The 23,811-nt window shown below is 38.3% G+C and overlaps 1 protein-coding gene across 1 annotated transcript; it reads left to right on the forward strand.

Moving 5' to 3' along the window:
- Positions 1 to 261: 261 nt before the first annotated feature.
- On the forward strand, positions 262 to 22,722 carry map1b (microtubule-associated protein 1B). Its single transcript, XM_051109489.1, has 7 exons — positions 262 to 1,172; positions 4,078 to 4,179; positions 13,151 to 13,233; positions 14,248 to 14,388; positions 14,563 to 19,771; positions 19,905 to 20,137; positions 20,242 to 22,722. The coding sequence occupies exons 1-7, from the start codon at positions 986 to 988 to the stop codon at positions 20,395 to 20,397; spliced, it is 6,111 nt and encodes a 2,036-aa protein (XP_050965446.1). The 5' UTR covers positions 262 to 985; the 3' UTR covers positions 20,398 to 22,722.
- Positions 22,723 to 23,811: the final 1,089 nt, after the last annotated feature.

Genomic DNA, 23,811 nt, shown 5'->3' on the forward strand with positions numbered 1-23,811 from the left:
TCTGCTATTGTTGCTATTTGTTCAAAATGTAATGAAAATGATTATAAAATGCCACTTGCAAATAAAATGTACATTATTGATATAACTATAGTAGAGTCACTGTTTTCTGTTATGACTTGTTTTAAATAAAATTGTTTTAAATTCTGTTTTAAATTACTATACTGGTATGACTGTTTTACATAGTTAAACCAAAATTTATTCAGACACCTTTAAAATTTCCCATCTTATTACAGTTTATTTGCTATAGTTTAGAAAAGAATAAAATAAAAATAAGACAAGAACTGTGTCAGAGTTAAACTGTGTCAGAACAAATTCATCTTGATAATGTCAGATAACTTTGAAAGAAAGGTATGGAACAAAACATGGTCAGGTGAAAGTGTCAAGTCAAAATTTCGGTCCCAAATTTTAATCAGTTTTACTGGTAGTCCACTGTATGAAGAATTTTTGGGTACAATATGTCACAGTTTATTTTGTTTTGTGTTCCTCGTTTTAAATGAACTATAAAATGAACTAGTAAAAAACAAAATAAAAAAATCTGAATAATTCTTGGCTGAACTGTACAATGTTACCAATACAGCTGTGACAGAAAAGGAATATTTAATAAACGAACACATAAAAAATAAGATGCCAATAGCTACACTGTTTAATAAAACTACTGCAGTCTTCCAAGGCTAAACTTTTATGGATATTAACACTCATTCCACATGTCAACAAGTTAGTCTAGTGTTACCGATAAATCCTGGACATCCGTTAATTATGTAACGCGTTTCAAGGTTCCGATTGGTCTCGCGCGGTTTTATGATTTGCTGCATGACATCAGCTGGATGAGAGGAGAGGCAGCAGCGGTTCCTCATCACTATGACACACAGTCTGAGGATATAAAAGCCTGGGCCACTCCTTCTGCACCCGCTGCACGGCTTCAGATAGCAGCTCACTTCAGGTTGCCGGACAGAGAGTGAGTGAGTGTGTGTGAGTGTCTGAGAGAATGGCGACGCTGGTTGATTCTGTAGAGACTCCAGCACCCTTCGGAGGTGTCAGCAGCATCAGGAGCACGGCATCACCCACGGCCTCGACAAATCACTTCGACGAGAGCAAATATTACCTGCTGGTGGTCATTGGAGAGCTGGTCACTGACGAGCATCTGAAGTGTGCCATTGCGGACATTGAGAAAGGTAGCTCAGCTGACACGAATAACGTGCAGTGCTTTAGTGCTGTTTATGCCGTGAATCTATTTTAAATCATGTTTGAACGCGTATGTCTGATGCAGTTGCCTTTTCAAGTTCAGCAGTCTAACCTTGAACTCACTTTGGGGTTGAATAGGTGATTTGAATGCGGGAATCTAGCCACCGATTTCTGCTGACTGCAAGAAACTTTCCATGCATCATGTTATTGGATTTCTTTGTTGGGTGCATATGTAGATGGAAACTGTAGCGCAGCCCCTCCCTGTTAGTAACTGGCGAGTGCACTGCGCGTCTTATCAAAGCGATCGCATCGCGCCACCCCGTTTCCCAAACACATCATCATCATCACCATCAGCACCATCACTGTTTTCGCAGGGCGTGAAGCTCTGATGGTCCATATGTTGTCTTTGGCCATATGACGAACTTCAGTGTCTAGGCTAGGATGATTCAGCATGCGTCGATAAATAAGGCACATCGCTTGTTTTGCGGGGTGGAGGGTCGTTTCTGGAGCATCGATCGGCTCTGCAGTCATGATGTGCACCATCACCTCGGGTCTGCGTGGATTTGATGTGGCGCGCCAGTTCTTTGTTTCCTAAGCTCGTGTTTTTCTGATTAAATCCTTGAGTTGTTTTGCGATTCATGTGGGGAAGCACCCTAAATAACAACGAGAAAGATCATTAATTCAGTTTATCACTGAATTACGCGAGTTAATCATATTGAATAGATAGCAAGAATGGCGTTGTATGGCAAACGCCATAACTTTAATCCACTTCGCCAGACCTTAGAAAAACTGTTGCTGCGCATCCTGATTTATTTCCATCCTCTTACATTCTGCTCACTCCTGTCTAGCACGAAACCGGCTTGTAGGCGTGGCGCGGTCCGCACTGCAGTCCCTACGGAAAGTCATAAGGGCCCCGCGTTCCTGCCAAAAAGGGCGTTTATCAGTTAGTGATGGGACGCTCGAGTCATTCCCGGGAACCGGTTCTTTTCAACCGTTCCTTAAAAAACAGATTCGGCTGTTCTTCACGTCTAGACGTGATTAGGCTACGTCGTCACGTGGTCCTACATCCAGCTGTTCCAATAAAGTAACATGTAGCCACATACTGCGTTTTTGATTACATCTAAATAAGCGTGTTTATTGTGTCACCGTTGAACTTGTTGCAATAAAGTCTTTTACAATACTATAATTAACGTTACATCTATTGGCTGAAAAGGTTCTTGCATTTCTGAGTACTACCGTTTATTAAAACCTTTGTGTATGAGTTGATAGAACTGTCATAAACATATTTCCAGTAGGCATATGCTTCAGCATTTCTGTGATTTGGATATTAAATTGTCTCCAAAATATCACTCTTTGTTTAGCTCACTTAGTTCAGTGAGTTCACGATTCAGTTCGGTTGCTTAATGAATTATTCAGAGCGATTTGGTTCAAATGATTCATTGAAAAGATCCGACTCAGGAGATCGATCCGTGAATGAATCGGATAATAGTTACTTTTGTGGACTGTAATTTTTGTGGAACTATAATCTGTTTGAATGTGGTTGTTCACATGGAAAAGAAGAATTATCACTCTTTTCTGCCTATAATGAGGAGGTGTTAGCATCACTTTGATGATGTCTCTGCTATCATACTGAAGAGTCTATGATTTTTCACATTTACTTGTTACCAGTAAAACAATTAACCGTTGTTTTACTATAAATAAAACCAAAAAAAAAAAAAAAAAAAAAAAAAAAAAAAAAAAAAAACTTCTGCGTGTAAACCATGGCATTTAGTTCCATGAATTTAGTGATGCTGGGCTTCAATTCAATATACAGGAAAGATCTGAAACCCAGTCTGATTATTTGAATACCTCCCCTTTAGACTGATTTGATCTACAGTAAAGTATGTTATTTAAGTATTCCCAATTGAGTTTAAGATCTCTCCCTGGCGTATTGTTACATACTTCATATTCAACTGCATAACGACAAATTAACCATGGTTTCGGTATTCTAACCGTAGTTCAACTATGCTACAAATGGTAATCAAAATGCCAAAAAAAAACATGGTTACTACACTTTTACTATGATAAAACCATGTTTAATTTCTGTAAAAGAGTTGGTTAAATTCCTTACTGGATGTTTCACCGCTGTTGTCATAAACATAACTGCATTTGTATTGTATTAATAACTGATCTTTCATCTTCTAAATTCTAAACAGCCAATCTAGAAGAGGAGGTGAAAATAGCAAAGCAGTGCTTTATACAGGAAACCATAAAGTCATCATAGCAGTAAATTACTACTTGGCTTGAGGGCATACAGTAGGAGTTATGTGGGGTAGAAGAAATATAGGGGTAATATTCCTTTGTGATCCCACGGGTGGAACAAGTATGCCATCATAAAAACAAAACATGTTTATTATGAACAAAGTAAACAACCTTTTTAACCATTTACCAATCAGAGTCAGGTAGCACTTCATTCTAATCTCGATAAATGTTCTCTTCAACACGTAATTTCTCTTCTGGCTAACCATTGATCATAAAGAGAATTAGCACAGACGTCCTGTCTCAGAACATTTCATAGATATTTCCATACATTGATTGACTTCTGCGTGTAAACCAACAGAGCATGGCGTTTAGTTCCATGAATTTAGTGATACTGGGCTTCGATTCAATATACAGGAAAGATCTGAAACCCAATCTGATTATTTGAATACCTCCCCTTTAGACTGATTTGATCTACAGTAAAGTATGTTATTTAAGTATTCCCAATTGAGTTCAAGATCTCTCCCTGGCGTATTGTTACATACTTCATATTCAAAGTGCTTATAAACAAACATTTAATGGAGATATGTTCTCTTCACAATCTGTAAAAAAGTGCAACACATTTCATGTTTTCACACTTTTCCCTCTTATTTGCAGGAATTCGATCATGGGACACAAACCTGATTGATTGTAACCTTGACCAGGAGCTGAAGCTCTTTGTTTCTCGACACTCTGCCAGGTTTTCAGCCGACGTGAGAGGTAGGCTGAACATGATCTGCTCACTTCTTATTCCTTAGCCAGCTCAAAACTCTTATGTAGCAATTTATGATAACCTAATATTAAACATTTAAAACATTAGCACGGCCAAAGTTCAATAGTGGTACATTAAAGAGCAAGTATTTTGTACTGCTTATTTTCTCCATAAAAAAGTTCGCATCACCATGACTTAGCAAAATCTCATGTTACAAGGCTATAAAAACAGCTCGAAAATCTGCTTCAAAATCTACAGTTTATAAATATAGACAGGAAGAGTTCCAATGACATAATTTCAGTGCCAACTAAATCAGCTTGTCGGGGATGAAAGATGTGAAGATGTGACAGCATTACACCTGTTCACATTTATTCTGTAGTGCTTTGCTCTGTCGTTCTTCTGAACATCACAACAGCAATATGTTTGAATCTTATATCTGCATTACACCATTGATTGCTTCCCTATTTCTTTCACATTTATTCTGTAAAAGTGCTTTGCTAAATTTTATGGGTCTGGCTTCCAGTCTCCGCGTCCAGCTATTTTTAGCTGTAGAAAACAGCTCATTTTGCTGTGTCATATTGCAAATTGGTGTGTCTTACCATATTATTTAGATGTATTATCTTAATTACGAACATACTAGTTTGTAGTGCAAATTGTTTTACCGTTTACCGCACATTGTTATTCTTCCCGTTATTTTCCTATAGCAGATAATGAACCAGAAGTCTCACCCATAGGCTTACTTCTGCGTTAAAGAACATGGTGGATATCTAGAGTAAACTCCAATTTTCTTTCACATTCTGATTTTTTTGGTGAGTTCTTGATGAATTCTTTTGATGAAGATAAAAGAGGTGGGTTTAGATGGTCTGCCTGAAGCTCCGTCTGGATCAAACCCTGTCCCTGGTGTCCCCTTCTCTGTCCTCCCTGCACACTCACTCTGTCTGCCTCTAGATCTTTCATTTTCTCTATTTTCCTCTCTCATGCTGAATTGCTGCAAGGCATGAAAACCTAGATGTAAGATAATTAGCTGAAAAATTAATGATACTGGTTTTGTCTGCTTTTGAAGTCAAGGCTCCACACACAGGGCTTCAAATGCAGTCAGACCTGAACAATAGCACAGACTTTTTCACAAAACAGCAGGAAATTGTGGGAGTTTAACCATAATGGAAATATCTTCCAGAGAGACACTCAGTCTGCTAATGTAAGCAAATGATGAGCCAATGCTGACCTTTAATGATTGAAATGTAATCTGTACTTGAACACACACACACACACACGCATAGCACTATAGCTTAATAGCACAATAAATTACACTCATCATGACTGTCCACATGATTATATACGTTAGTGCAGGAAGCACTTGAGAGCGTTCCGGTATTGCCGTTAGGCAGCAAAGCTCATTACTTAGTTGAGATCATCAGAATTCAGTATGGAATTCTTATTTACTCATCTGAATTGCTGCCGGATGAGGACAAAACATGAATATATCATTGGCCACTAATCCCCCCCTTTAGGATAAACATGACACATGTAGGTGTTGGTTCATTTCCATAATCAGATTTATTGCTCGATGGGTGGCTTTATACAAAGCTTTTTAGAAAATTAACAGAGGAATTTGCATCGTGCCGCTTTTGGCCATTAAGCCTTTTAAGTGCAAAGCCATTAGCTGTCCAGCACAGACAAATACCTAGTGGATGTCTTGATAATTGCTTTACCCCACCAGCCTCCCTGTCCTTTTTTTTTTTTTACAGCAATTCCAATTTTATAACATTTCTTGTTACTTTCAGAGGATTTTAATTTAATTTAGTCTTTAATAGTTTTCAGTGCAGACTATAAGAGTTGTAGGATAATTATCTGTTGAACTCTCCTACAGGGTTTTTCTCAGAGGGTTAGATAAATGGGGGCAGGGAGAAGGCGGGTTATTACTAGTTAGCAGGGTGGAGGGCAAAATATAAATCATTAAACGTCTGAGGCCTGTGAATAGTACACAGGGAGACTTGAGACTCACATACATACATATATTTATTTATTTAGTAATGTTCTTATTCAAAGCAGTGCACAAAAGTATAGGAATGCAAACACATGGTTATTCACATAACTCACATGGAAAATGATTCACTAAAATAAGAAAAAACAGAGGAAAAATGAAGCCACAAACGGGAAATCATCTATTTTAGATGAACTCCTTTGTACAAAATACCATCCCGATGCCTTTGAAACGTTTGGAGCCCTAGTCAGAATCACTAACAGAAGATGAATCACAGTGTGAAACTCGGAAAAGAGATTATAGTAAAAAAAAGAAGATGAGAAAGCACTTAAAAGAATACTTGAGAGAGGTAATATTGTGTTATGTGAGGCTCAGGAGATAAAAGGAACGTGGAGGATCCCTTTGCTTTTGAGGTACTTCAGGGCCTTTGGAGGATAAGCATATGGTACCTGAACTTTGACTTTTTCATAGCTTTGAGTCGAGACCGAGGCTTGTGCCTGGAGCTTTAAAATTAGATATCACAGTCCAACAGATTCGCACAGCATCAGTGCAGTATGTAATCAATAGTAATGAATCAGCTTTGGTAATGTAATCAATAAGCACTTAACAAATGATTGCACTGTCTATCTGTTCATCTGGAATTATGTGATATTATTAATATTAACAGTGTTACATGAACTGGCAATGTTATACATTATTATGTCATATTATAACGTTTTACTTTGTTAAAATAGGTTTCGTTCAACAACTTGGCAATTTAAAGGAGCAGTTCATCCAAAAATTGTCATTTACTTAGCCTCATGTGGTGACAAACATATATGAAATTCTTTTTTGTGTGGAAAACAAATGTAAAAATAAAATTTAAGGAATAACCAATAATTTCAATACAGTTTTATAGTAAAGTCATATTGTCCAGGCAGGGCATATTTGCAAATTATAATTTTTTTGTACAATATAATATATTTGTTTGTATTATATAAAGCATTGTAAAAAATAAAGGTGACTTGATTAGTTTTGATTCTCTGTAGTTAACTTCTGTTTTTACATTTGAGGCCTTTGGTCAACCCAGGCTCATGAAAATATGTGCCACTATATACATTTCTGCAACACTGTAATTACGTATCTTACTGCACATTTTGCGGCAGTTTCAAAGTGAAATGTCTAGAGGGTGGCGTTAAAACACACGTTTAATTCATGACCATGGCACATTTTCATTACGCTGATTCAGGCATGTATTGCTGCATTTTTATTGCACTGCTTGAGGTGCGTATTGCAGCTGTTCAGGATTTAAATATCCAGGATTTAAACATCCAACCCTAAACTTAACCGATAGTGTTAACAAATGCAAAAGTGATATAAAAATGCTTCCATAATGCATATGCAGATTTTATCAGTTTCGTCGAATTACAGTTTCACGGGGTTCGTACTGGCGCTCTTCATCACTCAAGTGCAACGCCATATCACGTGAGCTACTGACGACAATGTTCAAAAGCTTCAGTTTTCAAATTGCGCAGGATATTAAAATTGTTTATATATTCTGCAAGTAACTGTGTGAAAATTAGGCTTTAATAATCAAAACTCTGTACCTGTAAATCATACTTTCTTTAAAAATGAACAAAAGTTGTCAGAATTTTACTGTCTCAGTTTTGTAGAAATATAGAGGCACGTATTTCCAATGAGCCTAGGTAGCTTAAAACTGAGCTCAAAATGATGTCTAATATGTTTCGCTTTGATGTAGGGGCTAGAAGGTGATTAATATGCATCTCATGAAGCTTTTTGTTCAACGTGCCATTTGGTCAATAGAATCCTGCTGCAGTAGTTATCAGTGTCAGAGTTGTGTTTAGGTTGATGAGACTATGGGACTAAATGTTTTTCAGAGGAACTGTGATAAGTGGTATTGATATTTCTAACTATTCATATGTGCGTTCGAAAGGGCTCTGCTATGTCCTTTTCAAAATCCTATTTTGGCATCGAAAGGACAGGACAGAGACAAAGTGAGAGAGAAAGTCAAATTCACGTTCATGGCAGTGCATTTGTGTGGATGCTTTGTTTGTGCGTTGTGGTGAGTGTCATTAGATGAGGCTGCCTGCCCAAAGGGTGTTCAGTCTGTATTAGTATCAGAGACAATGTGAGTTGAGATCAGGACAAGAGGGGTGAGGATGGGGTTGGGTGAGTGTGGCAGCACAAAGCTAGTGGAAGTTAAACAATGCTGCAGCTGACACATCTGCCCCCACAATCAAACTGGAATGGAAGTAGTCCAGCTTTTAGGTGACAATCAAATATGCCTGCTTTAGCTTACTAAGAGCTGTAAGTTTGGAGTTATGTTGCATATCTACAACATGATTTGGTTGTTTTAATCATTTTCAGATGTTTTGCTGACTACCTTTTTTCTTAGCTCAACCACATGCTCTCTCCCAAACAAACAATAAATCCAAGCAAATCTGAATATGCATAATGATTCACATGAAAAGAGGATTTCGGCATTTATGTTTCTGTTTGTGCAAAGTAGAGACAGGTGTTGCAGAGATAGCTTTGATCCTTCAGGACACTTTTTATTGATATATGTGTTTTTTATATATATATATGTGTAGACATTTTTATGTGATTTCCAAGAATTGCTTATAACCATTTACACTTAGTCTGTTACTGATTCCAAAATTGTAGTTCGTAATGTAATCAATTACAATACACGTTTTAGGTAATATAATCGGGCTACTTTTTGATGAATTTTAGATTGCTTTTGACCTAACTCGTTTATCATATTGACATAAAAATACAAAGAGTAAGAAAATATATTCCATTTGTTGTATTTAACAACATGAACTCTATTAAACATTACATTACATCAAGGTCTCCCAAAATGGGGTTCATAAAGGCATTTGTGAGTTTAATGAAAAGCTGATAATTAAATTACAAAAAAGTTAAAGTAAATAATTTTAAAATAACATAAAACCAAATAAAACACTTACTAAAAAATGAAATGTTTTATTTGTTTACCTGCATGTTATGTGACCATTAACCAACAGTGAACACGCAAAAATTACAGTTGAAGGAGTAGTTCACTTCCAGAACAAAAATTTACATGAACTATGTGTATTCCGGTTTATCTGTAAATTTTTGTTCTGGAAGTGAACTACTCCTTTAATTATTAAAACTTCAAGTACTTTAAGTAAATATATTAGGTGAAAGAGGCTCAGATGACAAAAAAGTTTTTGAATTTGTGTAATTTAATGTGTCAAAAGCCTTCGACAGACATGGTAATACATGGTTAAATAACCTGAGTGATAATTCAAATAAAAATGAATGTGTTCATCAGTAATTAATGCAGTGCTGAAATAATTTTTAAACCTGAAATGATTTTTGTGAGTCTAGTAGTCAAATGCTGTGTAGCCACCTGACTAATGATTGGTGTTTGTTTGAATATCTACAATACTGGAAGACTTTTGGAGTGTATATAAGAGATTTTAAGTAACATTTAAAAGATGAAACATTCTCACACAGATTTCATGATTCATAAATTAGTTTGATTGGCAAAAACATTTTAGCTTGTTTTGATATCTCTCATCTTTCAGCTTGCATCGTGAATCATGTTTTTCACAGGATTCGTACCCAAGGATTCTGCATTCTAAATCCAATTCTGGTGTTGTGTCCATTTTTGACCCCCTGCACCGAACCCTAAACCTACCAATACTTGGGGGTAGAAATCTGGCGGGGGTCAGCCGGAAAGCCAAACATAAGGAGCTGTAATCATAACTGTGTACGAAAACGATTACAAGGGCTTGCTGTTTTACCGCCTGTTCATTTCTGTTGGAAACTGCGGTGATATGTACTTATTGGTACGTATTTCGTGTCTTGCAAAAAAAGTTCCCACAGGTATGTTTTATCATGAGATCAGGTAGGATATTGTTCCAACCCTGTATGGCCTTCTTTTTTCTGCTGAACACAAAAGGAGATATTTAGAAAAATGTTTCAACTGTATTAGCCCATACAGTGAAAGTCAATGGGGTCCAAATTAACAGTGAGGGAAAAAACAGAGCAAAACATTTCAATGTCAGGTTTGGAAAATCAAGGTATGGTGGGGGATCATTTTATCATAAAGCTCCATTTTACTCACCCATGTGGATAATAGTCGATGGCAGCGGCTACATTTCCAAGGGTAGAGAAAAACTCTGCTATCGACCATGGCGTAATTTGTCCGAACTTTAGTTCGCACCACTGAATCTAATCACATTTTTTCTCTCCATCTCTTCGGAGTTCCCGACAGCAGCTGTTTTTGTCGCATAAATGGTCTTCCCCCCGGTGTGAGGCCGGCCCTGTAATGAAGCCACTTTTCTGCTTGCGTGAGTCTGGGCAGCTGGAACAGCATTCATGACAGGTTACTGCCACCTCAGCCATTTTAACAGACCTGCAAGGAGCAAGGAGAAAATAAATTAGGTTAGAAGAGAATCATTCATTACCAATACACAGATGTCTATGCTCTGAAGAATATCTGCAGCTAAACTAGAGCAGAGAGTACTGCAGTGAAATGACTGCAACACCTCAGAACACCCCTGTAGAGAAGAAAAAAGCCACAGTGTGTTCTACATCAAGTACGCTCCACTTGTTTTGCAGATGTCAAGTCAAATGTATTGTATTTCCCTTGTTTAATTCATTTCTTTCATCCTATAGCTCCTCCGTCCCATCTTCATACAAATCTTGATGAAGCAAACTGTCCCAAAGGAACTCTAGATCCTACTGCTAATGATAAAAAGAGACTGGCCCATATTGGGATGTTAAGTCTCAGATATGCTGTGTACCTACTTAAAAACTCTGTTTTCTTGGGGGCAGATGCACAAAAAATTTAATAAGAAACACTTTTAACACTAATTAATCACTGCCCTTAGGAAAAACCTCACACATTTAGTGGTTGTTGCCCTGGTTGGTTTCTATGAAATGCTATTAAATATGAACTGACTGAGTCATGCTAGTTTCAAATGTTTCGTTTGTATACAGATATATTTTGTGGAGAGCTGTCATAAAAAAGCAAAAACTGCAAGGGAAATAATAGAAGAAAGAGATACAGGTACAGTGAATGTGGTGAGATGAGGGAATATGGAAAGGAATGAATTCAGAGTGTTAATGATGACTCAGCAGGTGGGAAACACACTGTAATTACCTACACTGCATGAAAGAGCCACCTGGATTTATGCACACACACTTACAGACTCACAAACATACACCGACCTAAGGAGAGCAGTCTTTTAAACCCACTCAGAACCTACAAATATCAAATACCAAATGATGAGAGAAAAACACTAAAGAGATTGATTCACACACTGCAATAAAATGCTTTTCTTACTTAGATTTATTTGTCTTGTTTCTGGACAAAATATCTACAAATTCTTAAATCAAGAAGGATTTTCTATATAAGCAAAAATTACTGTCTTTATCAAATTTAAGTGAGTTTTTGCTTATCCCATTGGCAGATTATTTTGCTTGTTTTAAGCAAAAACTCACATAATTTTGACTTGTTTTTTTCTGAAAACAAGACAATACTTTTTGCTTTTTTCTAGAAAATCCTTCTTGATTTTACAATTTTTAGATATTTTGGCTGGAAACAAGACAAAAAATCTAAGTAAGAAAAGCATTTTTTGCAGTGCATTTGTGAATAACTGAATGCAGCTTTGCCTTTTTTCCAACAGAGAAAAGGTTGCAAATGCATACACATTTCTTGACAATGTCAGTGAATTCGGATTATTTTACATGAAGAATGTGCATGCAATTAGCATAATACATCCTGCCAATCCAAGATTTTTAGATTTTTGCATATGTGTGGATTGAGTTTTTTTTTGCTGTTCAAACTTATTCATGAATCATGAAATCTGTGTGAGAATGTTTGCACACAGGTTTTACACACTTTAGTGAATAAGACCCACACTATCTGCAATATAAACTCTCTGGTGCACCAAAGCATGTAGTTTATCTACAACTAATTTTGGCTGTAGTGTGACCTGTACTTGTAAGAGGTTGTGCACTGTGAAGTGCACATGAAAAAACTGTGTTTGTCCTTTTGTGTTTTAGATTTAGAACTTGAAATTTTTGATAACTAAGGCCTTCAAGCAATTTTCAGCACATATGGAGCGCCTGGTCACTGAACCTTTACAAACAACCTCAGAAGGGGGATTATGAGACTATGAACAACAATTGCTGAATGAGCGATGAGGCTGATGTTATAGAAAGGGCTCGAAGACCTTCTGCAGTAATAGCAAACACTCTAGCACTGACAGTGACAGAGTTGACCGATTCCTGCAAGCTCACAGTCTCACCGCTTCTGGACAGCTTGATGAATTTATAATAGGATTGATTCACCCAGACAGAGATTGTGAGCCATTTGGGCAGGGGATGGGAAATATGAAATATTGAAAAATCAAAGGCAGAATTATATCATCAATATAGTCACGTTGTCAAAGGACAGGATGTACTGAGAAAATTCTCAGTTTTATCCGAGAAAAGGGAACTCACAGTGGAATACTAGAAGCTTTTTCATGTTCCACCCATGAGGTGATTGAAAGAGAAAGGATGACAGGTTGCTGGAGGAGGGCAGAGGTTAATTGGATATCTGTGTCAATAGAGCGTATAGAGAAATGAGGAAGCGAAGGAGAGAGGAGGTGCATGAGTACACACTAGGCAATTAAGTGAGACAGATGTCACATAAAAAAAACAACCCCCTGACCATCATAACCATTTTGACTGCAAATTTACCTTAAAACTCAATAAGGCAAATATGCATGACAAAAGGAGCTGAAAGAATGGTAGTGAAAAGAAAAGGATGTCTGGCCTGCAGTAAAAATTACAGACCAAATAATCTTACCGAAACTAGTTCTGTCTCCTGTCTTTGTGGTTCCTTAAACAACAGCATTTTTGACAGTTCTTAAAATATATTGGCATATCCATATTTGTTTTTTAATTCAGTGTACATTACACTGAGCATTAGTAACATGTGATTTTATTTGCAGGACAAAAGATTCTGCATCACAAAAGTAATGTGTTGGAGACAGTAGTGCTCATCAACCCTTCAGATGAAGCTGTTAGCACTGAGGTAAACACTCTGTTTCTGTCTCTCTATATTTATATAAATATATCTAGATGTCTGCCACTAAAGCTTATTTTGAAACTGATTTAGGTGTCTGATTGACATAGAAACAAAACCTTTTTGAGGATAAGAATAAATCTGACCCTGTCTGTGAAATCCAGGCTAAAGTCTGAAAATCTAATTCTGAGATAACAAGCATCAAATGTGATTTCAAACATTAATTTCAATATGATTTCAATCTTTGACATGGCCTTACTCAGTCATCATTAAAGATATGAAGCTTACATTTTTACAGAATGTTCTTTACATTATGAAGGCTAATTTTATATAGAAAACAAGAAATCACACACACACACACACACACAAATGACTTTAGCTGGGTTTTCACAGCCAGGGTCACAAATCCAGAGCAGCTAGTATCCTGTAGAACAAGAACATCAGGGTTGGCATCAGTATCAACAGAAAAGATGTTGACTCACCTAATACTACAATAACAATTATGTATTTCTTACACTACAAAGATAAACCCTGTTATAATATTTTATTATGCCAGTGCATCAAAAAGTTATGTATGTACTGGGTGTGTCACAGTTGCAGACAAACTCACAAATGCGCAACATGCTCACATACGCACAAAGCTTTGCTTGCACACTATGACTGCAGTTTGACTCTGCATTAATAATATGGTAGAGCACTGCAGGTCTGACCCTGGCAGACCGCCCAGAACAGTCAATGGCAACAAACTGGAAAATGCTGGCCCTGACAATGAACAAGAAAGAGAGAGGAAAAGAGACAGAAAGCCAAAGTAATACAATTCAGTAAAACTAAAGCTTATAGAAGAGCTTACAGAAACAAGCATACTTCTGTTAGCTGGGTAATTCAGATATTGCATTTAATTAATTTTGGATAACCTGTCCATGCTGTGTTGGTTTTGTTGTAACAAAAGCAAGTCATGATTAAATCTAATCAAGTCAATGTTAATAAAGATTATAATATTTCATAAACTTTGTCTACACTCAGGTACGTCTGATGGTCTCAGACACAGCACACCATAAGCTGCTTGTCCTGGCAGGACAGTGTTTTGAAAATACAGGAGAGCTGATTCTTCAGTCAGGCTCCTTTTCTCTCTCCAATTTCATTGACATTTTTACAGATCAAGAGGTGAGTGATGGCTTTTTCCTTTGGTTTGCTATATTTACCAGTTTTGTGACTGAGAAGAGATTCTCAAATAGTCAACAAATGCTAAAATTCAGCATGCACAGTAGAGTTCAATGTGCTGTTCCAAACTTAAGTAAAATTTTGTAGTGAAATGTTTCAATTCAATTTGACTCACAGATTGGAGAGCTATTAAGCACTATACATCCAGCCAACAAAGCCAGTTTAACTCTTTTCTGTCCTGAGCATGGTGACTGGAAAAATTCGAACCTGGACAAACACAACTTGCAGGACTTCATCCATATGAAGCTAAACTCCCCAACCATCCTTCCAGAAATGGAGGGCCTTTCTGAATTCACAGAGTACCTGTCCGAATCTGTAGAAATCCCATCTCCGTTTGACATGCTTGAACCCCCAACTTCAGGAGGGTTCCTAAAATTATCCAAACCATGCTGTTATATTTTCCCTGGTGGACGGGGTGATTCAGCACTGTTTGCGGTTAATGGATTCAACATGCTGATTAATGGTGGATCTGACAGAAAGTCTTGTTTTTGGAAGCTGGTACGACATCTGGACAGAGTGGATTCTGTTCTCCTCACACACATTGGAGATGACAACCTTCCTGGTATCAATAGCATGCTGCAGCGCAAAATAGCTGAACTTGAGGAGGAGCAGTCACAGGGATCCACAGCTAACAGTGACTGGACAAAGAATATGATCTCACCTGATATTGGAGTTATGTTTGTCAACATGCCCCAGAACCTAGAAAACCTTGAGCCCAACTACAAGATTAGGAGAAATGCTGAGGAGCTATCTCTCACGCTGCAGTACCTAAACAAGTTGTCTTTAAAGCCTGAACCTCTGCACAGGAATATTGGGAATACAGTAGAACCAATTATACTTTTCCAGAAAATGGGAGTCGGAAAGCTTGAAATGTATGTTCTTAACCCAGCTGAGAACAGCAAGGAGTTGCAGTATTTTCTGAAAGAATGGACTGGTAGTGATAAAGACAAAGCCTCCATCTTGTTACCAAATGGAAAAGAATCAGAGCTCCCAATCTCATATTTGTCTTCCATCTCATCACTGATTGTGTGGCATCCTGCTAACCCATCAGAAAAAATCATCCGAGTTCTCTTTCCAGGCAATTCCACTCAGAATAATATTCTCGAAGGTCTAGAGAAACTTAAACACTTAGACTTCCTCAAACATCCAGTGATCACACAAAAGGAGCTTAATTCAGATTTAGCACCAACACTGAAACAAGCAAAGATGAAACATAAGACAGATAGCAAAGAGAGCCTGAAGTCCACATCGAAACCATCCCCAAGCAAAAATCTCCACAAGGAGTCCAAAGAAGAATCCCCTGAAAAACTAAAAACCATGAGTAAGACTGACTCTGCGGAAACTCAAGAGCCAGCACAAAAAACAGAGAAGAAAGAAAAAACACTTGTGAAAAAAGTGAAAACAGGAGACAAGGACATTAAAAGCAAGACTGAGCAAACACCCAAAATTGACACTCCAGAGAAAAAGAAAGTTGACATTAAACCAAAAACAATAAAGAAAGAAACAAAGAAATCCATGGAAAAAATTGAGGCTGATAAAAAGGCTGAGAAACCCACACCCAAGAAAGAAGAAAAGGTCAAAAAAGAAGAGAAGGTGAAGAAAGAGGAGGTGAAGAAGGAAATTAAAAGACGAGACATTAAGAAAGACTCCCTATTAAAGGAGAGCAGAAAGGATGAAAAGAAAGAAACTCAGAAAGATGAAAAAGAACCCAAGAAAGATTTGAGGAAAGCTGGCAGCTTAAAAAAGAACGCCCCTAGCACACCTGAGGTGAAAAAACCTGCACCTAAACCTAAGGTTGCAGCACGAGGCAAAGGCCCTGGTAGTCCTGCAAAATCCAAAGAGAAGGCTAAGCCCAAGGCCACCAAAAAAGATGCTGGCGAATCAGTGGAAGCACCTTCCATCTCAAGTGTTACTGCTGAGGAACCTGCTGTTGAAGCCAGTGTAACAGATGTTCTTGAGGCAGAGAGGTCACTCATGTCTTCTCCAGAAGACCTCACTAAGGACTTTGATGCTCTGAAAGCAGAGGAGATTGTTGAAGATGACGAAATCCTACCACAGACCAAAATAGACGATACTGATCAAAGAGAGATGATTAAGCATGAAGAAATAATTCCTTGCAAAGAGTCTCCAGAAGCAGCAGAGTCCTTGGATGAAGGAATAGCAACCACAGAAGCTGAGGAAGAATGTGGTGGTACTCCAGGGGATCTAGAACCCAATCAAAAAAGCAATGGTGCCAGTGAAAAATTTGAAGATGAAGGAACAGGTTTGGAAGAGTCATCCGAGATAGGGGACTATGAAGAAAAGGGAGATACAGAGGAAGTGGATGAGCAAGACAGGGCAATATCGAAGTTAAAAGATGATGGAGAGCAAGAAGAGCAGGAAACCAAGGAAGGATCAGATTATGGTGCAGAAGAACCACAATATAGAGATGACAAAGAAACCGAGATGCAGAGTGTTGATGTAACCACACCACCAAAGATCTCTGCACCGGTATCTCCTGCTGCTTCTATTCATGATGAAACCCTACCAGCAGGTTTAGAAAGTGAGGTCGCCTCTGATGACGAAAATCGAGATGAACCTCAAGAAGAATACACAACGTCTGGACACACTCAGTCTACAATTGAGATCTCAAGTGTTCCAACACCTATGGATGAAATGTCTACTCCAAGAGATGTAATGAGTGATGAGACAACTAATGATGAAAGTGATTCTCCCTCCCAAGACTTTGTCAGGTACGGTATGACTACAGACTATGAGAAGAAGAGCCTTTCCCCTCTAAAAGACGTTCCTGAGTTAGATCATTCCAAGAGTGATGCCACTGAGGGACATGACTATCATGCATCAGCTTCCACCATTTCACCACCATCTTCACTGGAGGAAGACAAATCTGCCAAGGAGTTTTTTGTTAAAGACGCATTCTCTTTTGATTCAAACAGGCTCAGTGCTACCACTACAACTTTGCCTCTTGTCAGGTCACCTTCTGGTGACAAAAATGTGAATGTTGACCATTTTCATGCAGGTGTCTCTTCCCCAATTGAACTGGGAACCACTTTAGCTGGGATTTCAAAAGGAACGGAATCATGCAGTCCAGATGAGAAAACCTTAGAGGGACCTTTATCTCCTCAGTCTTCAGGTCATACACCTTACTACCAATCCCCAGTAGAGGAAAAAGCTGGCTCTCTACCATTGGACAAATCACCTGAGCCTGAGGGTCCTATTATCGTTGACATCACTAGTGACAAGGAATACTCTCCCAGAGAGGCTAGTCCTATTGATGAAGCAGTGCCTGTGTCACAAATGGATAAGAAGGAATCACCAAGTTATGAATTTGACCACAAGACCCCAAGCCAGATTGATGATAATGATAAAAAGTTACCAACTGATGACAGTTCTTCAGCTACATCTGCTACATCTTTGCCACCGGCTAAAGTAGAGAGCCTTTCTGATACAAATCCTTTCACAACATTTAAAGAGGACAGCAAAATGTCCATATCCGAGGGGACCACATCTGATAAGTCTGGCACTCCAGTTGATGAGGTTGTTGCAGAGGACACATTTTCTCACATTGCCTCTGCCTCAACAGCATCGCTTGCAACAAGTTCTTTACCAGAACCTACAACAGATGATGTCTCCCCATCACTTCATGCTGAAGTTGGCTCCCCTCATTCCACAGAAGTGGATGACTCTCTCTCTGTCTCTGTTGTTCAGACTCCAACCACAATGCAAGAAGCAGAAGTTTCCCCATCTAAGGAGGACAGTCCCCGGCCTATGTCAATCTCCCCTGACGTTTCCCCAAAAACTGCAAAACTGAGAATGCCACAACAGGAAACAAGATCCCCTGAGCAGTCTTTGTCAGCTGAGTGTGGACAAGAATCCCCGGAACACTCATTTGCATTGGATTTCAGCAAGCAGTCACCAGATCATCCATCTGTAGGAGGAATACAACGTACAGCCACTGAAAATGGTCCAACAGAAGTTGATTACAGCCCCTTGGATGGAACCAGTCTTGTGGGAGAACAGCGCAGACCTGGGGAAGATGGGGACAAGGCAATGCTTTTCAAAGAACCTGATAGTACCCAGGTTGCCTCTGTTTCCCCATCAGATGCCTCTCAGTCCACCCCATCAGTTACAACACCCTCCCAAATTGGGGAGCCAAGAGAAGTTTCTCCAAATGTAGGACAATTCCCAGAGTCTGTTACTCCAAAACAGTCACCCCGCGATCACTCCCCTTTATCTCCTGATTCATCTCCTGTTCTAGGTGGACCAAGCACCTCACATGAAGAAACAGATAAGGATAAACCTAGTCCCAGCTCATTTTACCAAGAGACTGGTGTGGATAAAATAGAGGACAGACAACATCTGGACAAGACTCCTCCAAAGGCCGCGTCACCCTCATCTCCAACGGTGTCATCTTGTTTTTCTCCAAAGACAGAAGAGCTTAAACTTGGTTTAGGGACAAATCCCTTCACAGACTCAAAATCCCCCACCAGTCCCAAAATACCATCTCCAGCTCAACATTCTCTTACTTCCTCTCCGACAGATACTAAAGAGAAGATTTCCAGCAGCTCCACGTCATATTCCTACAGCTGTCAATATGGAGAATCTACCAGCATTTGTGATGGTGGATCCATAGGACCAGATACCTCAAAAACAAGCCCTTCTTGGTCACGAGCAGATGTGGACTTGTGTTTGGTGACCTCCTGTGAATACAGACATCCAAAGACAGAGCTTTCTCCATCTTTCATAAACCCCAGTCCTCTTGAGTACTTCATGAATGAGGAACAGCCTCTGGAGGAGGAAAAGCCCCTTGCTAAGTCTGGAGGAGGTCCGCCGCCACCTGGAGGGAAACAGCAGAGCAAGCAGTGCGAGGAAACTCCTCCAACTTCTGTAAGTGAATCAGCGCCTTCTCAAACAGACTCAGATGTTCCTCCTGGCACAGAGGAGTGCCCATCAATAACTGCAGAAGCAAATATTGACTCTGAGGATGACTCCGAAACACTACCAACAGATAGGACTATCACTTACCGTCATGCAGACCCACCTCCAGTCACGCCCAGAGACCCCGCTCCTGCCCCTCCACATCCTGACGCCTGCATGGTGGATCCTGAGGTCCTTAAGGCTGAAGAGGCATCCCAAAAAGATGAAAAGGGGAAGCCAAAAAAGAACATCAGCAGCAAGACTAAGTCCTCTGCAACAAAGAGCTTGTCAAAAACAAGCGCCATCAAAGAGTCGAAAGTGTCCTCTCCAAAAAAGACTACAGAAGATAAAGATGCCAAAAATGCTACCAATACCTCTGCATCAAGGGGAGTGAAAAGCAGCACTTCAGGTAACTCTAGTTTCATACTCACAGTTTAAAACTATGAAAAATACATGTGTACTATAACACTTTAAGACATGTTTCTATAGCTTGTAAAGAGTTCTTTACAATCTTAGATTATGATCTTTTTGTTGTTGTTAAGGAAGCACTAAGTCCGGCAGTGGAACAGCAGCACCTAACTGTCCTCCAATGTATATGGACCTAGTTTACATACCAAATCACTGCAATGCCAAGAATGTCGATGCTGAGTTTTTTAAACGGATCCGAGCCTCCTACTATGTAGTTAGTGGTAATGATCCAACAGCACAGGAGCCCAGTAAGGCAGTTCTGGATGCTCTGTTGGAAGGAAAGAGCCAATGGGGAAATAATATGCAGGTACTATTATTCTTACAATGGTCTAAATCTAAATTCCTATGAATTTCTTTTCCTTCAAATAATTGTACCCTGGCATAAAATGATTTTGCATATTATATTGATAGGTCACACTGATTCCAACCCATGACACAGAAGTTATGAGGGAGTGGTACCAGGAAACCCATGAGAAGCAGCAAGACTTGAACATCATGGTTTTGGCGAGCAGCAGCACTGTGGTCATGCAAGATGAGTCTTTCCCTGCATGTAAGATTGAGCTGTGATTGTCATGATCCAGATGTGGCAGAGGTTGGATGTTCAACAGCAAACACATGAAAAACTTAGTACACACATTCACAAAAGCAAATATTTTGGCTCACATTCCATACACCCAATAGAGGAACCAGTAAAATGTTTCTCAGTAGAATTATCTAGTACTTTTTGAGGTCTTAGTTTGTAAAAATGCTTGGTTAGATATTGTTGACCACATAAAGAACAGTTTTAGTGTGAATTAGACCTCTTTAAACACATAAACAACCAGCAGAAGCTAAACTAAACTGACTAAATACATACAGTAGTCAGTGGATGAACACTGTACTGAGCAGCTCCAATAAAATTGACAACAAAATACAAATTTACTTATGTACACATAAACACATGATAAATGGATCACAGAAAAAGAACTCCGTAAATGGTAATGTTTACACCAAAGGTTGAGGGATTGTTTTAATGCCTTAGAAAGTTAAACTGAATGTACAACAAACACAATGCACTTAATATGAGGACAATTAAGTGGTATGTATGATCCACAGTTACATAATTATATCATAGGATGCAAAAGCTACATTAAACATCATATTCCAGCCGCGCACTTTTATGCCAGTTGCATAAAATATGAATGTGACGCTTGCTACCTTTGCGATTAAATGCAAAATAGAACAAAGATCTAACCAATTTAAAAGATGCCTGAGAAACGTAAAATACCTTAAGTTGTACGTAAAAAAAAATACTGTTATAGTACAAAAATACATCTCATACCTCTTCTTCCTGAACAAGCAAAGAATTCAATTAATTATATTGTCACCACTGTATGCAATTTTAACTACCCATTATTAGCTTGAAATTTCACAAATTTTACACCAGCCTTTTTTTTTCAATAGGGAAAAATATTAAATGTTTGAACTCCAAAAATTGTTACTCATCAATTCATACTAATTATTTGCACAGTTATTTATGTTAATATTTTTATCTGAGCAATACAGTTGTTATATTTATTTGCTTTATTTAATGCTTAAATTATTTATAACTTTTTGGGCATTCCTATGAAGTTAATCATGAAAGTTCATCAAATCATCTCTAAAATGCAAAACTCAAAGTTGTGTCAAAGTTCAATATTTTCGTTTTGCTTCTCTTACTCCAAACGGGGTTGATTATCCTTTTAACTGAACATTTCTCCCAATGTTGAGAGCTCTTCTGTATGCACTGTTCATCCAAATCTTCTCCATCTAAGATATTTATTTTCTTAGCTTGTCAATGTTGCCAAGAGGAGCCTTTAAGATTGTGGTACATTGAAAGTTGAGAAGCTAAAAACTTTCCTTTCCTTAGGAATCTTTTATAAAATTGCACTGTACTATAATTATAAATAGCTTAGTGACGGAGTGAGTGGTCGGATGATATGTGCATGTGTAATGTATTATCCTTGACATTTCTCTGTGCTTTCTTTCACTAAGAGGGGAAACTCACTCTTTACTGCCAACAAATCACTGCAAGGATGTGACGAATAATTCATGATTGGAAAAATCATGAACTTGGATCAGGTTTACTGTATCTCAATGTCACTTTTTATCACTAACCATACAGTCATGAAAATTTTACCATCTCACTGAAGGTTGTCAAAGAGATTTGAATTCTGATCATTAATTCCTATAATGCTAACACAGTATACGGATTTTACAGTTTACCACTATCTACATGACAATACAGGATTATGCCACAGGTTGTTAAAATATTTCAAAGCCATGTCTGCTTGAAATATTTTAATTACAATATTTACAACTAACAACACATCAACTGGGGGACTTGGTGCAGTTGTGCCAATCCTTTTCAACAGCTCAGTATAACAGTAAACTTGATACGACATTTAAAAACTGGACACTTCTTAATTCCATACTAACAGCAGCAATGGTTAACATACTCTTCTAGCAACATGCTTCAGCAAAGTGCACAGTTGTTTATCCGCAATATGTCTACAATTCTAAATAGAACACCCACATCCAGTCTATCACTCCCCTCTTTCCTCTGAACCCCTGTAAACACTTCACTTTCTCGCAAAACTTCACAATCCCTCTGGTTCGCCTCGCTCACCTTCGGGTGCTAGTAAGAATATGTCTGCAGTTGTGTATGAAATATATATCTTGTGAACTTGCATCTTTCCTCTTTTCATTCCTAATCCCATATCTAGAGGATAGTCTCAAGTGAAAGTATTACCTTGTGCTTTTTCTGATGTTTGTGTGCGATAACTCTTCCCAATTATGGGGTGTTTGATGTAAAGGGAACTACACTTAAAAGGAAGGTAAATCAGTCCACAATAAATAATTTTGTGGAAAATACTTTGTGTTCTTTTTTTTTGTAGAGTTTGCTAGTTCACATACTCCACAAAATGTGGTTGTGTTGTGTGTGTGTGGGAATTTGTGTGCTTGCGGTTGCTCACAGGCATTTCTAAAAGTTTAATTGGCTACAAAACAGGCCTGAGCCCCAGGGATCATGTGTCTGATTCTGGTTAGAGGTCTGGCTCTGACCAAATTTACCCAAAATAAACTGGATTTAGGCAAGCAGTTGTGCATTCAAACTTTTGACCTCAAAACTGTTAAACATTGAGCAATTTAAATAAAAGGATATGCAATATTATATGCTTTTAAGAAAAACACATTCAAAATGTACGCTTGAAAATAAAATGCATTGCTGTTACGGTAAATAAAGACTGGTTTGCATTAACATCTGTTTGATTGAGGGAACACAGACTGGTCACTGGCCTGGCAGTCTACTATGCCATCACTGCCCTTATGCCACGGAGGACATTAACTAATGATGACTTGGGCACTGCAGGCATTTTTCAAACCCAGACAGAACCGTAGCGGTAAATCAAAATGGAAATGTCTGGCGGCAAAAGTACCAGAGAAATAACATTGGCTGAAGTTCAATGTGAGAAGTCTGGGTCAGAGCATGCTATTACTTTTATGTATCTGAGCATGACGTCAGTGGATCAATGCAGGTCAGACAGGTCATGGAACCTAAAGTGACTTTAGACAGCTGTGTGCTTTAATGTTAATATGCAGCTTGATACAACAATATGAATATCTCTTCTAAAACCACATAAACACTTCATGCATCATGTAGCAAACAATCTCACCAATAAAAATGGTCACTCATAACAAAATTACTTTGAAAACACTGAATATGATAACAACAGATCTTTAGCACTGTAGTACAATATCAGTCAAAAGTTTGTGCACAGTTAGATTTTTAGTGTTTTTTTTCTCTTCTGCTCACCAAGTCTGCATTAATTTGATCAAAATATTTTACTATTTAAAATAACGGTTTTCTATTTGAATATATTTTAAAATGTAATTTATTCCTGTGATTTCAAAGCTGATTTTTAGCACCATTACTCCATGATCCTTCAGAAATCATTCTAGTAT

This window comes from Labeo rohita, chromosome 5 (assembly GCF_022985175.1).
Source record: "Labeo rohita strain BAU-BD-2019 chromosome 5, IGBB_LRoh.1.0, whole genome shotgun sequence".
NCBI classification, from domain to species: Eukaryota; Metazoa; Chordata; class Actinopteri; order Cypriniformes; family Cyprinidae; genus Labeo; species Labeo rohita.

Coding starts and splice junctions, on each gene's coding strand:
- map1b (XM_051109489.1), top strand. CDS start 986: ATGGCGACGCTGGTTGATTCTGTAGAGACTCCAGCACCCTTCGGAGGT. Junction 1,173..4,077: donor CATTGCGGACATTGAGAAAG/GTAGCTCAGCTG, acceptor TCTTATTTGCAG/GAATTCGATCATGGGACACA. Junction 4,180..13,150: donor GTTTTCAGCCGACGTGAGAG/GTAGGCTGAACA, acceptor TTTTATTTGCAG/GACAAAAGATTCTGCATCAC.